This window comes from Cataglyphis hispanica, chromosome 11, assembly GCF_021464435.1.
Source record: "Cataglyphis hispanica isolate Lineage 1 chromosome 11, ULB_Chis1_1.0, whole genome shotgun sequence".
Taxonomy (NCBI): Eukaryota; Metazoa; Arthropoda; class Insecta; order Hymenoptera; family Formicidae; genus Cataglyphis; species Cataglyphis hispanica.
Genome location: NC_065964.1, coordinates 6,544,785 through 6,560,502, shown reverse-complemented (window position 1 = coordinate 6,560,502; position 15,718 = coordinate 6,544,785). Strand labels below are relative to the sequence as shown.

General features: G+C 38.2%; 3 protein-coding genes across 11 annotated transcripts; 1 reads left to right on the top strand and 2 right to left on the bottom strand.

The window, feature by feature from the left end:
* The first annotated feature begins 53 nt into the window (after positions 1 to 53).
* Positions 54 to 9,711, top strand: LOC126853148 (uncharacterized). 6 transcript variants are annotated; one of them, XM_050598650.1, is made up of 3 exons: positions 54 to 558; positions 1,346 to 1,420; positions 1,637 to 9,711. In XM_050598650.1, the coding sequence occupies exon 3, from the start codon at positions 1,665 to 1,667 to the stop codon at positions 7,413 to 7,415; it is 5,751 nt and encodes a 1,916-aa protein (XP_050454607.1). In that variant the 5' UTR covers positions 54 to 558; positions 1,346 to 1,420; positions 1,637 to 1,664; the 3' UTR covers positions 7,416 to 9,711. The 6 variants fall into 6 exon arrangements, with proteins under 6 accessions (XP_050454607.1, XP_050454606.1, XP_050454611.1 ...); XM_050598649.1 differs by having other exon boundaries at positions 54 to 725; XM_050598651.1 differs by lacking the exon at positions 54 to 558 and adding an exon at positions 748 to 1,130.
* LOC126853151 (cilia- and flagella-associated protein 251-like) lies at positions 9,529 to 15,283 on the bottom strand. 4 transcript variants are annotated; one of them, XM_050598665.1, is made up of 15 exons: positions 14,209 to 15,283; positions 13,994 to 14,126; positions 13,750 to 13,913; positions 13,205 to 13,360; positions 13,010 to 13,118; positions 12,637 to 12,848; positions 12,408 to 12,559; positions 11,994 to 12,332; positions 11,803 to 11,892; positions 11,557 to 11,688; positions 11,391 to 11,482; positions 10,893 to 11,127; positions 10,375 to 10,648; positions 9,792 to 9,922; positions 9,529 to 9,669 (listed from the first exon to the last, which is right to left on the bottom strand). In XM_050598665.1, the coding sequence occupies exons 1-15, from the start codon at positions 14,378 to 14,380 to the stop codon at positions 9,568 to 9,570; spliced, it is 2,493 nt and encodes an 830-aa protein (XP_050454622.1). In that variant the 5' UTR covers positions 14,381 to 15,283; the 3' UTR covers positions 9,529 to 9,567. The 4 variants fall into 4 exon arrangements, with proteins under 4 accessions (XP_050454622.1, XP_050454623.1, XP_050454624.1 ...); XM_050598666.1 differs by lacking the exons at positions 9,529 to 9,669; positions 9,792 to 9,922 and having other exon boundaries at positions 10,491 to 10,648; positions 10,862 to 11,127; XM_050598667.1 differs by lacking the exons at positions 9,529 to 9,669; positions 9,792 to 9,922 and having other exon boundaries at positions 10,491 to 10,644; positions 10,862 to 11,127.
* On the bottom strand, positions 14,913 to 15,695 carry LOC126852957 (cilia- and flagella-associated protein 251-like). Its single transcript, XM_050598256.1, has 4 exons — positions 15,561 to 15,695; positions 15,328 to 15,474; positions 15,142 to 15,245; positions 14,913 to 15,081 (listed from the first exon to the last, which is right to left on the bottom strand). The coding sequence occupies exons 1-4, from the start codon at positions 15,693 to 15,695 to the stop codon at positions 14,913 to 14,915; spliced, it is 555 nt and encodes a 184-aa protein (XP_050454213.1).
* Between the last annotated feature and the right edge of the window lie 23 nt (positions 15,696 to 15,718).

Sequence of the window (15,718 nt, the reverse complement as noted above, 5' to 3'; positions counted from 1 at the left end):
GATACGAGTAAATTTTAGAACACAATCCAGTGTTCATAAACAGGCTGTTTACGCGGAATCGCATCATTTCCCACGACGCTTCGTGAAAGATATCAAGAGTTTCTCCGATCGGAGGATTACATGCGATTTCGAATCGCCGTCGTCGCCGGTTTACTCGCCGGTTGTCGTTATCGGAATTCTTTATTGAAGTGAGGAGATCGAGATATTACGATAATAGTACGTACACGAGTTGTGTACGAAATGTATCGCCGTTCGAGATTTCGCGCGGCGATCCTAAGCAACGAACAAGCGGCAAAACATTCGCGCTCGCACTCGCTTGTCACTGGTTGTGTATCCAAATTAAATCCACGGCGGCAGCAGCATCAGTAACAGTAGCAGCAGCAGCAGCAGCATCCTCCTGGCCGTCAGTGACCGTCGATACAGCGATTGGGTACTACGTCCGCTCGTAGCCCGCGAACTTGGATTAACCTCCTTCTCAGGACGGTTGCCAGGGCGAGCCGTAGCACAGTCGCTATGACAAAAGGTGGCATCACTGGGAACGTGTTGGAAGCACGGACGGTACAGCGCTCATTCATATGACGCCATTTTACTAACCTTTTTCGTCGTGTCCACTGCGACCAGCTACTCAAAGCAGTGCCGAGGCATTAATTACGGGTTACGTACTCGTGTTTCCACGCGGTCGATCGCGTCATCGTGCGAACAATTGGTCTCACGCCCTGTGTAAAGTAAGTACCGAACGTGAATCGCGTCCCTCGCTCTCTTTCTCTCTCTCTCTCTCTCTTTCTCTCTCTCTCTCTCTCTCTCACTCACTCTTTCTCCCTCTCTGTACGAATGCCCGCGCTCGATCGCGGGAATTCACTCGGGAGTCATCCTCGTGCGCGTCGAACATTTTCGTCCTTCGTGTTGCTGGCGTCGTTTCTTAGCCCCCGCCAAGGATCGTTGTAATATTTTGCGAGAAAGACAGGCAGAGAGAAAGAGAGTACCGGCGATTCGCCTAGTCACGTCGTTGCCAGGACGGGATCTCCTTAAACCGTCGCATTTTCTCCGCGTTTCGTCTCGAGGCTGGCAATTTCGAACATTCGTGAAATTAGACCCGCGACAAAAATTTCGAGTTTATCCAAGTGTAACAGGTGACTGCATTGAAGCTGTAATTTTTTTTTTTTTATACAAGACTGAAATTTCTCGAGTGTAGAATTAAGACGGGGATTATCTTTGGCGAAACCGCCTACGCGTTATTGCGACGCAATACACATTAATGATGACAATTTCGATGTCAGAATGAAATTTCTAACGTAAATGTAATGTTTCTGTTGCATTGAAACGCCGTTTTTATGTTTGTATTCAGGTGATCTTTGGTCTCAGATAACTTCAAGTTTTTACTTTTGTCACCTGGCACCTTCTTACAATATTTTTTTAAATAGTGAGTAGATATATTTGTTGCTATCTTGTTGTCAATTGCAATTATAATTGTTTTTTAATTCTTTGAATTCAAAAAATCAACATAATATTCTAATATATTATATGCGCAAATCTTATAATGTATACGAAAATATATATTATATATACCTATATATTATATTTAATTTAATTTAATTTTAAATTTAATTATTATATATTAAATATAAATATATTTCAGGTAAATCGCTGTAACAGTTTGCGTTATTATGGAAGATGAGGATGGAGAGGGTAAAATTATAGATATGTGGAACATCTTGGAGGAACAACAGCTCAAAGATTCTACATTGGGTAATGCATTAAGACATTCCATCGATGATGTATACACAGATGTAATTGAAGAGGAGAAACAGCTGATTCGCTACAATTCGATCATAGCGAAAGATTCGCCTGGCAGAAATACAGTAGCAAACCCAAAACTTACATTCAAGGGTTTCAAGAAGCGCATTCTAGCCCAGGCTCGGGAAATCCATACCGCCGGCCCGAAGAATAGTATACCGGAAACGCAACAATCCGCGTATCCCAATGCAAGGGGCGGCAAGGATAAGAGGACAGAAGGGAAACGGGAGCGTAAGATAACGGAATACGCTCAGTATTTGGGTCTTCAACCATCAGCGAGATACAAATGCTCCAAGTGTCACACGTGGTCCATTTGTGGCCCCAATACGAAACAGAATTCTTGCACCTGTAATTCTAGTATGACGCCGATGCCAAGTACCTCCGAGTCGAGTACTTCGATGTCTCACAGCGCCAGCAACTTCAAGATCACGAGGAAAGTTTACTTGTGCGCAGCGTGCGGTACATATTTCGAAAACTGGAATTTATTTTTACACATGAGGGACATACACAAACGTCACATATGTCTTTTTTGCCTCGGCATGTTCGGCCAGGCAGAAAGGCTATCATACCATCTAATGAAGAAACACAGCGTTCCGGAGATGGCGTTTACTTCAATGGAGGATTTCTATAACGCCTTCAAAGGTTCGTGTTATCTGGTCTGTTGCAGCTGCGAAAAGGTTTTTTCGGAGACCGACGATTTCTTTAACCATTATTGTTCATTGACGTTGAAACAGGATGTGACTGATACCGGCACGCCGGTATGTACCATATGCAGGCAGAGTGGGGGTACACACGCGAGTACCTGCAGTTTTGCGCTATCATCGGATACGGATAAAGATTTGTATGCCTCCGCGACGCCATTATCGGTCGCTGATACGACGCACGCGGATAATGCATCGCCAATGGCTATCCTACCATCAGAGAAAACTACAAATCTCGGAGGTAAGGGACCACCGAGAAAAGCTATTAAGCATAAGAGCAAGCACAGTGAAGGAGATGGTGCACAAAATTCTCGCCAACCAAAATCGATTGCATCGACGAGGAAATTAGGCGCGAAAATCCGGTGTAACGAAAACCAATTCGATTGCAATCTCGATATCCAAAGAGAAATAATAAATAATTTACCTAGAGACACAGTTACCGAGACAATAATGGAAGTGTCTAGGTATACGGGTCGTGATTCATCGGACGAGAACGACGAGAACGATGAACAAGTAATGAATAAAGACATGTATGACAATCGTGACAAGGAATCGGGAGAAACGGCATCGACTCAAAATTGTCAACTCGATCGCAATGAACCTTACGACAGTGTAACCGAGACCATTATGGAAGTGTCGCGCTATACAGGTGAGGAAGAAAAAAACGAAAGAGAAGAAGATTCTACGTGTATTGCAAATGAATCCCACACAGTTGAAAAGATGGATATCGAAAACAGCGAGATATGTGATAAAAACGACATTGACTTGGTACGCTCGATCAATTCAAGACCACCTAGTCCAGTACAATGGGAAACCGAAAAGATCGCGATGGCGGACGCAAAAGCGAATGCTATATGCGAGCCTGAAAATGACATTGAATTTTGCGGGTATGATAGCCCGCAAAATGTACAAAGTCCTGTCAATCGATCGCTGTTTAGTCCGCAACATGAATCGCATGCGTTGGATCCGCAATCCGAAGAAAAAGAAAATGTCGACGATGTCGAAAAGAATGAGGATAAGTCAGATGCGATGTGTGCCACTGAATCTCAAGCTTCAGTTTCATTTAACGCTGTTCCTACTTCCGACAGGAGTTTGATTATCAAAATTTGCAATAGAAACTCGCAGTTTAGCGTCGCAACGACCACCGCCACGAGCAAAAAATCCGAGGAAAATAATAATGCTCAAGGATCGACTTCAAACGATAAAACATTAAACGGTTCGAAAACAGAAAGAGATAACGATGACGAAGCGAATAACGAGCTGGATGATAGCGATTCTGATAGTGACAAACTGGCAGTAGTGGATAGCAATCAGGAGGAAGATGAAGAAGCGGAAGACGATGAAGAAGCTGAAGAAGCCGACGAGATCGAAGAAATTGAAGGAGATAGATGTAATGATGCGAGAGACGATGATAACCGAGAGAATCAGGAAGGAAATGGAACTGAAACAACTGATCGAGAAACATTCGCCGTTACAACGATGCCGAGTCACGATGTCAGTGAGAAATTCGTTAATAACGAATCCGAAGGCACGGCGAGAAGTGTTGCCAGCGACCAAACGACGAAAGACGATACAATTGGTATTGATGGTAGTATTGCACTAGCCGGCGAGGATGCCCCATGTATCGATCTAAACGTTGAGGGTACTTTGGATAGCATGGATTTGGAGGAGCTGCTAAAACGTTGTATTGAGGCGGCAAGTCCTATCTGCGTTTATTGCAATCACGCACGACACATAGCTATCAATGGCAAGCAACTGGGTCTGCACATGCTGGCGGAGCATAAGTTTCAGCCACAGCATCCCGCGATAATCATACAGATGGAGCAGTTTACCACACGGGTGAGGAGATCCCTGGAGGAGCTTGAATTTCGTTACTTCAATCTAAACACGTATACTAGCGCAAACGGTACATACAATGTGCCAGAAGTGTTGATATACGAGTGCTTTCACTGCAGATTCCACTCCGCGATACACAAGGAATTGTATTTGCATAACCGGAAGATGCATCAGAAAACTATACTGATTTGTATAATGTGCAAATCGACATTTTATAGTTACAGCGAGCTGTTGTGCCATCTGTGTCCTGGTATTTATTCGCCAAACGTGAACCTGCGATACCGTTGCTGTCTCTGCTCGGTGGCTAGTCTTCCATCGGCATTCCGGCTTATGGTGCACCTGCGCAAGCGTCACCACGTCTGTGACGTTTGTCTAGAATCTACTGGCAATCAACAGCGTCTCTCGAACCATGTATGGAAGCACAAGTTACATCATTTGTGTTACAGATGCGGTATCGCGTACCGCAACAAACCGGACATCACGAAACATCTGTTTTGGAAACATGGCACGGAGAGTGTCCTGTGTCGAAAGTGCCTGCAGAAGAAGTGGCCGCACATATATCACTTCTGCATACCACCCACGGCATTTGTCTGCGAGGAATGCGGCTTAAGTTTTGGTCGTGCGGTGGCGCTCAAGGTGCACAAAAGATTGCACTCGGGCGATTCACCATATGGTTGTGATGAGTGCACAGAACGCTTTATATCGCGGAAACTTTTAGCCAAGCATCAAGCATCTCACAAGGAACCAAAGCCAGAAGATATCGATGTGAATATGATGGATGTAGTTCATGCTTCACCTATGGAAAGAGACGAGAAATCAGACATAGCGGCAGCCACGACCACGGACGGTACCGCGGTGACAGGAGTTGTGGGGATCGAAACTATGAAGAATGTCAAAGAGGCTGTGAAAAGAGTCGATGTTTACGATTTGCCTCCGCTTAATTTGTCGTCCGAAAGCGACACGGATAGCGAGGAAGAAAAAGTTGCTTCCGCGGAGAAATTGCTGGAAAAAGAAAAAGTCACAGAGGATGCATCGGAAAAGAAAAATGAGACCACCGAAGAACTTTCTCCTACCGCTATCGATGATGTTGTTGCATTAAACAACGACATAGTCGAAGTGGAACGGAACGAGGAGGAGAAGAAGCAAGAGGCACGCATTATGGATGGTATATGGGATAATTTCAAGACATATGCCGCCAGTCTGGACGTAGAGGAGTCTGCTAAGACCATTGCGTTGAAGGAGAGCGTACCTGAGACCGATGCCGCATACCTGAGAAGTATTATCCTTGCCGACCATGATTATTGCATAGTGTATTCTTCCGAGAAAAAGAGCGAGGATCAAGCGATTTCCAAAGATGACGATGCAAAGGACGAGCACGACGGAGTCAAATCTAAAAGGAGTCCATCACCCGATACGCCAAATCTCAATACCGGATGCGACAGTGATGCAAACAAACGAAAAGCAAAGACTCCTAAGAAAAAGAAAAGAAGCGGCAGCACATCGTCCACGAGTGATTCCTCGAGCGATACCGATTCGAGCAGCTGTTCATGTGGCACCAACTGTAGCTGCAGCAGTTCCTCTTCCGGCAGTTCCTCCAGTTCTAGCAGCAGTTCCGACTCCGATAGCTCCACGTCTGAGAGTTCACCCAGGAAGCAATCAAGCAATCGTAAAGAAAAACATAGTAAGAAGGAGAGAGAAGTCGAGCCGGAGGACAAATTAGAATCCGTTGAGCCGGAGAACAAGCCAGAGATCACAGTAGAGAACGGTCTAGTGATTCCCGAGTTAACGAGCGAGCCTCCGACAATCACGGTGAAGCCACTGTTGCGGGAATCCGATTTGGAAACCGAGGAGACCGAAACAGACGAAGACTTTTACGACGAGCATCCGCAGTTGCTTGCCAACAAATTATTGTCGGAGAAGCGCAATCAGTTGCTGCTATTGGCCGCAGTCGCGCCGGCATCAACACCAATTTCGCCGTTGACGCCAGCGATGGATCAACCATCGACACCGCTCAACAATGGCATTTTGGATGCCGAAAAAGCGTTGCCGGAATCGATCATGATGACCGAGGATCAGCAGCAACCACAGCAGCAACAGAAGAGAAAAGCAAAGACGAAAAAACGACGAAAAGGTGAAAGAGGCGCTAAGCGTAACGCGACTACAGTGGAATCGATCAAGTTAAACATTCCCAAGGCGTTTTACCGGAAAAATCCGGGCTTCGTCGCATCATCGCCAGCGATGCTGCATCCCAATAGCAGAGCCTGCACACCGAATCAACTATCGACTGCTACAAGTAACGATCACCACGGAGGTGTTGGCGGTGCGATGGAGATGATGCAGCAGCAGCAACAAACATCATCGATCACTGTCATTGGCGTGTCAAATCAGCATATCGGTGCAGGTGGCACGGAGACGGAGAATAAGAGAGTTTCGAAAAGAAAACGCGTGCCGAAGCGTTTTTATGGCGATTCGAGCGATGACGAGCCGCAAGACAAGCAACCGGCGTTCAATAGATGGCGAAAGAGTGAGATTCCTGCTAGCCCCTCAGCCTTCGCATCGCCACTGCCGCCGACAGCAATAACATCGCCGAATCCGAAATCAATCGTATCTCCAAGATATTCTTTAAGCGGCAAGGGCGTTATACAGACATACACCAACAGGTCTCAGGTAATCCAGATGGAACAGGCAGCTAGCCAGCAGCAAGCGGCCCTATCCGAAGGGCTGCCGCGCATCACCACGCCAGTGTCCGCCACCGAATCCGATGATCCTGCAGAGAGTAGCAGCGATAGCAGCGAGTCCGAGACGGAAGATGTCACAAACCAGACGAGGATAAATCGTAATAACCTGACGATGCCATCAACCATAAATACGTCAGCTGCTGAGCGGCCTGGCAAGATTTATTGTTATTGCCGTTGCCCGTACGACGAGGTGTCGGAGATGATAGCCTGCGATGGCGAGGACTGTCGCATTGAGTGGTTCCATTTTGAGTGCGTCGGTATAATGGTGCCGCCCAAGGGCAAGTGGTATTGTCCGGATTGTCGAAAGAAACACGGTATCGTACAGAACGACGACTATTGCGATTGATAGTGAGACGACAAAACGGGACAATGATGATAGCGACAGCGTACTAATTATCAAATTTGATCGATCGGAATCGTTGCTTTTAGGCATAATGCTAAAATTTTCCTTCTTTCTTTTTCACGAAAAGGAAAAAAAAAGATACTACACTGTTCCATGTTGATATTTTTCTTAAGCCGATATGTAGACAATGTTTGTAAATAATTGTGTAAATACGTCCTAGAGTTTGTAAGAATGAAAAAATGAGGTTTTTGTGTACATTTTTTTGTATTTCTTTTAACGACGGCGCCATGTATAAATATATGAAGTAGATATGTAGATAGACACAGATAGATAGAATAGGTAGGCAGATAAACAGGCTGATAGCGAATAACAGTGCAAAACCGTAGGAACCCTTCTCGTAAGGGCAGGACAGCGTTTTACGAATTCGGGATTTTCATCTGATTATGATTGTCGGCATTTCTCTTAATCCTAGTTCTCATCGCGATCGAATTTACATGACTCTCGCATATCTCTTTGTTAGTTCGGCAAAAGCACTAAATCTGTAATGCTAAATATGTAATTGTCGTGCGGACGGGTAATTGTAATCTAATTTTTTTTTTAAACTACAGATACGGAAATATGATAATTTCCTTTTTTTCTTGTTGGTACCAGACGGTTTTATAAATTTTTAAATTGTTAAATTTATTAAATTTACATCGCATTAATTGTTAACTGTTTTTTTCTCTTTAACAACATGTCTATCTATGTTCGAATTTTCAGGTAGCGCTTTTTTAAAATGGTTGTACATACATCTTGAGAGATAAATCTTTCCTTCCTTCTAGTCTACTATAAAAAAAAAATGCTTGAAGTGAAACATTATTCTTTCAGCAGCCGAAATAGCCCTTTCGTCGACAATCTTGTGCCACATCGAAAAGCCGATTAAATCGTATAAACGCTTATATTGCATCAGTGAGATCTATAAACGTGTTAAATTAAATTAGAAAACAGGCGCCATTCTTCGACTATGAGAATCGATTAATATTGACGCGCGGAAAGTACTGTTAATATTAAAAATGAAGAGATCGTGAAATGTTTATCGAAAATTTCGCTTTAAACAGTATTATAGGATATATACAAGGAACAATATATATATCCATTATATTCATTTATGTATATTTCCGAATTTCATTTCTTTATATACATATATACATCCTGTATATATACATACATATAAAACACACGAAATTTGGAAATGTATATAAGAAAAAGAGAAAGAACATGATGGATATATAATATATACATATATATATACACAATATACATCCCCTACATAACTGGTAATATAATCGGAAAAGTAATGATTCTGTGAAAAAATAAATTGAAAATGTAAAATAATTATTTTTTGCAAGGTTTTATTTCCGAGAAAATTGATTTTAAAAATTCTAATAATAATAATAATCTGCTTTTTTAAATGAGTGATTTCTCGTGTTATACATTATCGAAGTTTTCTTGTGGTTGTTACAATATATATAAAGAGATGCAACATTTTCATTATTGAAAAAATAAAATTTACATATTTTTCTCATATACTTCTTTAGTGCAAATTATTTTAACTTGTTTTATTAAATAAAAATAAGTTTTTACTCATGTATTTATAATCACTCTTGAAATGAAAAATTCAAATATGACAAAAAGTGAATTTTCTTGAAAACAAAATCTTATAAGAAAAGATATTATTATGTATTTTTAATTTATTTTTTCATATAAAATCCTTGTCAGTCGAGTCTGTTTGAACAGATTTTGACAAATGTCTGCTATAAATTTTTATCAGCAGAAAGGCTATGAGTTTAATAGAGTCTGTTAATTTCGATTATGTCGATACATTGTGACAGAGCCTGCTGACATAGAGCTTGAGCAAAAAGATTATCATAATCGTTGGTCACAGAGTCATAAAGTCGGAAATGTAACGCAATGCACAATGATTGATGTGAATGCCGATGATCGTTCTGTTAGCATTTCTTCTCTTTATTCTTAATAGTTTCTCTTTCAATTTGAATCTGACGTTTACAAAAAATAAACAGTTCCGATTTTTGTTTTAAGTTTACCTCCATCACTTCCATTTACTCTTCACAGCAGTATATATCTATAAAAAAAATCTCTTTAGAGTACCGCGATGCTACGGATAATCGTCATGTTGATTTCCTTGATTGTCAACTTTAGTTTCCTCCAGTGTTTCGATACCCATAATGTCCATGGCAAAATCTTTGTAAGATATTCTCTGTATCATAACATAATAATACATTACTCTCGGGAAGCCTAATGACGAGTTTATGTTATTTATTCTACATTTACTGCCTATTTGCATATTATTTTTCAACAAATTGGGGAGGAGAAAATTACCGGCGGAAGAAAAAGGAAATTGAAGGACACGTCTCTTTGCGGACTTAACGGCCGAATCTCTATCATTTCCTTCTCAGAAGGCACGAGCAACTTGAGATATGTATATGCCTCTTCCATAGTCAACGGTTCACCTGTCACGCACAAAAACATAAATTGACGAAACAGTCATTATTGAAGTGTCATTGAATATTATAGATCAAAATTGAATTTTAAAAAAAAAAAAAAAAAAGAAAGAAAACAATTTTAACTTTATTCGCTCTATTCAAAATGAATATAGAAATAGTTAAGAAATTTGAGACTGTTCTAACGTCAAAAAGCAGTTTGTTGCATTAATTAGAATACAATTTGTTTGTAAGGAACAATTATGTTCTCTCTAATAAATAGAAGCGCGAGAAAAAAATTCAAATTAAGCAGATAGATCATATCAGAATAACAAAATTTGACAGATCATTAATTTATATCAGAATTCATTCAATATATAAGAATAAAACTATATAAACTGTATACAGATATTTTTGCGACAAAGTCGCAAATTAGAGTATGCATAAAGAAGTCAACTAATTGTCAACTTGAAATGACTTGCCGACACACTCGATGTCTTCTATCGAAGTCTTCAATATTGCTCTACCCAATAAAACGTCCATAAATTGTTCTCTTGTTAAGGTAGGATTTTCCATATTAATAGAATTCTCATCGATGAAAGTACGAAAAGCTTCCTTTATTTGACGCATGCAAATTCCGAACGCCGGTCGATGATTCACATAGAGTCGTATGAATTCTTCAAAAGTGATCTTTTCGACAAGTTTATCGGTTTCGATATAATGTCTGTAGGACACTTCCGTCATGATATTCTCTATCTTGAAAGTAAATTTATATCTTAACGCAAAAGAATCTTGCGACGTAACATACACAAAAAAAAGAAAAAATAGAAAATCTTATGATTCCATTAGTACAGCTTCAAAATTTCAAAAAAATTCATCCACGTGTTCAAAAGTTATTCAAGTTTAAAATGTCTTATTTTATAACTATTCTGTATATAATATTATTTGCGTGAATATATATAAACATACAACATAACATAACGTAACACATAAGAAATACTTCTTTGATAGTCGGAAAATATCCTATAGCTCGCATAAGATTTGGAATCTGCTCGATGGCCACACTATCGGAGATGATTCTGGCAGCGGTCGTATATTCATTTTGATGTAATAATTGCACATAATAGAACAAATACTGCATGTCGTTTATCAGCCATAATTTATCATCACCTTCGATGAGACAATGAAACGGCGACAGCCCTTCCCCGCCTAACTGAGCTATTAAGTCAACGGATCTGGGAAAAATTTTTATTTTGGTATTAAATTTTGCAATCACAATCATTTTGCAATCGTATTTGATAGTGATGTCTATATCTCAAAGATAAAATTTTTTATATAGGATGCCATATTTTTGAAATGTTTTATCTAAAATTTGTTTTTATTTTAATGATTATATATTAAAAGCGAAAATATATAGCACTTTCAATTTTCTCTTAACATCAAAATTTAATGTAGCTGCAATAAAGAGTCAGAAGCTCGCTCATCAACATATACCAACTTGAGTTTGATTTTCCACATCAACACACACGGATCGTTGTAGCCTGTGGTAAAGAGTATTTCTCTGTTGCTACTGACAGCGATATTTGTTATCTACAAATAAAGACAGATGCGTACATATCTATCATTTCATAAACGTAAATATGTAGAATTTATTGGCATCTAACTTTTCGTGGATGTCCCGTCATACCGACAATCTTATAAGGATTGCCGTCAAAAGGCAATAGCTGAAGACCGATTTCCTTCTCGGTGGCGAATATCATATAACTCTTATGGTTGGCAAATTCCTTCGTTAAGACCTGTTCTTGCAGAGATTTAAATACAAACTATAAAGATTAATCTGATAATTACAGACATTCCGTCTAAACTAATCAGCATATTATTCTAATAAAAATCATTCTATAAATGCATACTTGGAATTGTTGTACTGGTTCTCCAAAAGTCGGTCCCAAATAAGTACCGCGAATAGTTTTGGTAACATCACTGAAAATCTTATATTTGTACTGCAATGAATATATAGATTAAAGATTAGAATATTACATCTTGTTCACATAATTTGCAAATCAAGAAAGAAAGAAAGAAAAACTGATTATCGAAACTTTACTTCAGAATTTGAGATCATAAGGAATCTCTCAACACCGAACTCGGGATACCACGCTAAACAAAGAGGAATAGCGCTCTGTTCGATTTTATCGATGCGCAATATTTGAAGTCCTGGCATTGGATATGGCCCGCTGTGTTCGAGATCATATTCGATGAGTTCTTGATCCTCTCCCAGTGAAAAAAATCGGGACGCAGCGGAATCTGATATAGCCGGGCCGAAAAGTATATCTCTAATGGGTAGATAATGCGAGTGATATTTTCCGATTAGATTCCATACGTTGGACTCGTTCGAAGTGGTGATATCGTTTCTCTTGAATACTACTACTGTCAGCGCGTTATCCTAAAAATAAAATCCTTATATTGATATCTTTTAAAAATAAATTTTATATTCGCAGGATCGACGATTTTTCTTTACTGCGTAAGCCATGTAATCGGCGCACTGTGCGAAAGCGATTTTATTGACGGCTGCTGAAGAGTGTTTGTACGGAATATCTTCTAAGGGATTTAAAGTAATGTGATGTAGAATCCAAATTGCCCCATTTTCCAAACCGCATACTAGCATGTCGCCTATAGAAAAAGAAAAAAAATAAGCGCTTTTCTAGATTCTCTTTACTTGGAAAATTATGACATTTGTCAATACCAACATCTTGGCGAAAACTTTAAAGCTGTGACGGCTTTTAAAGACTCGTGGTTTTGCGGACAAGTGATGTAAATAATGTTTTTATCGATTGTCTGTTTTTCGAGAATTGGCCAGAAATCCGGAAAGGATGGCATGCTCCTGGATATCACCAAGGTATGCTTCTCGTGATTGTACAGATGTACGGTACCTTGCACATCGCCCACGACTATATAATTGCTGTAATTAAAGTTAACATATGTAACAAATATATAATTATCTTAATTATTTTTAAAATATAATTAATATAAAAAATATAGATTAAAGTAACAATATATTTATATTTTTAAATATCATATTAATAAAGTTAATTACTACATATCTACTTCAAATTATTCTACCTTTCAGGATGAGCATCCATGCTTGTCGTGGCTGCCACTGGATGAGGTAATATAAAGTGCCATTTTTGCTTAGGAATTTCTATTAATGCTATTACTCCCGTAGAGGAGCCTACAACAAAAGAACAAAGCCAAAAAAAATAGATTTAAATTTGAATCGGAATAATTTGCACATCTCTTGTGAAATGAATGACTTACATGCAAGAAAATTTCGGACATTAAACAGGCAGCCCTGTAAAGTAGCATCTAACGGAGGATAGCTTGATTTCGCTTCGTGAAATGCCTTGTAGATTTGTGGAATATATTTTGCGCTTGTGAATTTTAAAGAAACCATCTCTGCTTTGCCATTTCGTTCTAATTCATAGAGAATATTTCAGCCTATCGTGTGATTCATCGTACAAGCGTATATTTTTTTTTCTTTATTATACATATATCGTAAGATTTTATTTTTCTCGTACGTTAAAATATCAAATAAAAAATGTATGTAATAAATAAATTAATATAATATATGTTTTACATTACTATAATATAGATTTGATATCAGTTGTAAAAAAAATTTTACCAATAAAAAAATATACAAAATTGTGAACATTAAAAATAAATTACATATACAAAAACACATAAAAATGAAAATACAAAACAATGAAAGATAAATGAACTTATCACTCAGAGCTTAGAGGAACTATTTTGAAAGTTAAAAACGGAATGCTCAAAGAAAAAGATTTTTTTAAAATAAGACTTACTCTCAGATATTTTGGTGGTAAATACTGGAGATCGCAAGTTTGATTGAAGATCGAAGCTTATCCATTGAATGGAGTCAATTTTATGATTCTGACACCAATACAAAAGTTTCAATTGATAATTATAAAAAGTGATACAACCATTTGAATTTCCCGTGACAAGCATACTGCAAAATTAACGATTAAATTTGCATCAAGTATACTATTATTAGGCTATTAATAAATTACAGTTTTCAAACGTATATACTTTTCATTATGGGCGATAACAGTAATACTATAGTTCTGTACATTAATCGTGTTTACGTGTTTTTTCTTCTTATAATTAGCATTAATCGCATCCTTTTCTTTACGAGGAACATCATTCCACACCAAAATACATCCTAAAAGAATTATAACATCAGTACATGTTAAATAACTGCTTATTAATTAGCAACTAAAATTATATCGATAAATAGAGGATACCATTCGTAGTCGCTGTAAACGCTTGCTGTATTTTTGAAACATAGCAAGTTCCATTGAAGATTTCAACACGTCGAAGTTTTGTCATGACTTTGGGACAATCGTAGCTCAAAGATTCACCGTCCTTGTTTATGAAATTTGATAGAAATATGAAAATCAGAATGCAATCAGACATTAGTTAAATTAAAATTCGAAATGTATATAAATTTTTTTTCTTGTTTTGACAAAATATTTATATAATTTCATTTATATTTCGCTTAATGATTTTAAATAAACTAAAAATACAAATATGATATATATATTTTTGACTAACCCAAAAAAAGAACAAAACATGATAATTGGTAGTTAATGCAAACTGTTCCGGATATTCATCATTGAAAGTTATTTCCTTAACATATTCGGATGTAGCGTCGATCAATGAAATTGATGCTGGAAATGTCGTTAAGTAAATCGATAATTTGTAATCAATCCTTTTTTTGACTTAAATATTTTATAAAATCTAAATCATAATAATCATAATTGTCTATTTCAATAATTATTAAATCTAATTAAATCTGTGTATATATCAATACTTTTTACATAAATAAATAATAAGTAATTATAAGATAAGTATAATTTTTGTAATGATAATAATATATGATAATTAATATTAAATATTAATTTAAGTGTTTCTAAGGCAAAGAAGAGTGATTAAACGAACGAACAAATTAAGGGAGCAAACCGTCTGGTTTGTCCCTTCCATGGGTCCACAACCAGACATATACATTCTGACACTTCCCGTTGCTGACAGTGATTATCTGCTTAGCATCGGGACTGATACGAGCGAGTGTCACGTCTTCGCTTGCATTCGGATTGAATAAAGTGCATACAGGTACCCTAGAAACACATTGAAAAAAATAATATTACGAAAATAGTTTCTTCAAAAAAAAAACTTGCCCCTTTTCCGTATCCCAGACCATCATTATGGAATCTTTTCCAAAATTCGCTGTCAGCAACCATTTGCCGTCTCGTGAAGTGGATAATGTTCCCACGGCATTACGCTAAGAGGACAAGAAATATCTTTTTGCAAATGCGGAAAAATGAGCGTTATTTTGCTGTACACACGTAAAAAAATATACCGACATGGCCCATAAGCGGCAACATTTCTCTTGAAACATAGTTGTAAATTATAACTATATGTGAACAAGCATATGCTACTATCGTACGATTTCTTGTCGTTAGATTTATCACCGGTACTTGCGGATTTATGCCGAAGGACCATTTCAACTTCTGAAAAAGAGAATGACAATTTTCTGACAATTAATACTCGTGTCAGTTAGTGCATCATCCAATGTAATTTCATAGTTTTCACTCACGATCGGGCAACGATCATACTCCGTGTATGTTCGCTTGTGGTATTTTTCTCTCGCGGTTTTTTCAATAGTTTTATTTTCGGTATCTATTCGAAATTGATCGGAAATTGACGAAGAAGCAACAGCATGCATCGCCATTTTAAAACAAATGCGACAGAAAC

Excerpts from the sequence above, each read along its gene's own strand:
- LOC126853148 (XM_050598654.1), top strand. The coding sequence starts at position 1,665 with ATGGAAGATGAGGATGGAGAGGGTAAAATTATAGATATGTGGAACATC.
- LOC126853151 (XM_050598665.1), bottom strand. The coding sequence starts at position 14,380 with ATGTCTGATTGCATTCTGATTTTCATATTTCTATCAAATTTCATAAAC. Across the intron at positions 14,127-14,208 it reads GTTTACAGCGACTACGAATG|GATGTATTTTGGTGTGGAAT; the intron begins GTATCCTCTATT and ends TAATTCTTTTAG. Across the intron at positions 11,689-11,802 it reads AACCAGTACAACAATTCCAA|GTCTTAACGAAGGAATTTGC; the intron begins GTATGCATTTAT and ends CTGCAAGAACAG.
- LOC126852957 (XM_050598256.1), bottom strand. The coding sequence starts at position 15,695 with ATGGCGATGCATGCTGTTGCTTCTTCGTCAATTTCCGATCAATTTCGA. Across the intron at positions 15,475-15,560 it reads AGTATGATCGTTGCCCGATC|AAGTTGAAATGGTCCTTCGG; the intron begins GTGAGTGAAAAC and ends TCTCTTTTTCAG. Across the intron at positions 15,246-15,327 it reads TGTTGCCGCTTATGGGCCAT|CGTAATGCCGTGGGAACATT; the intron begins GTCGGTATATTT and ends TTGTCCTCTTAG.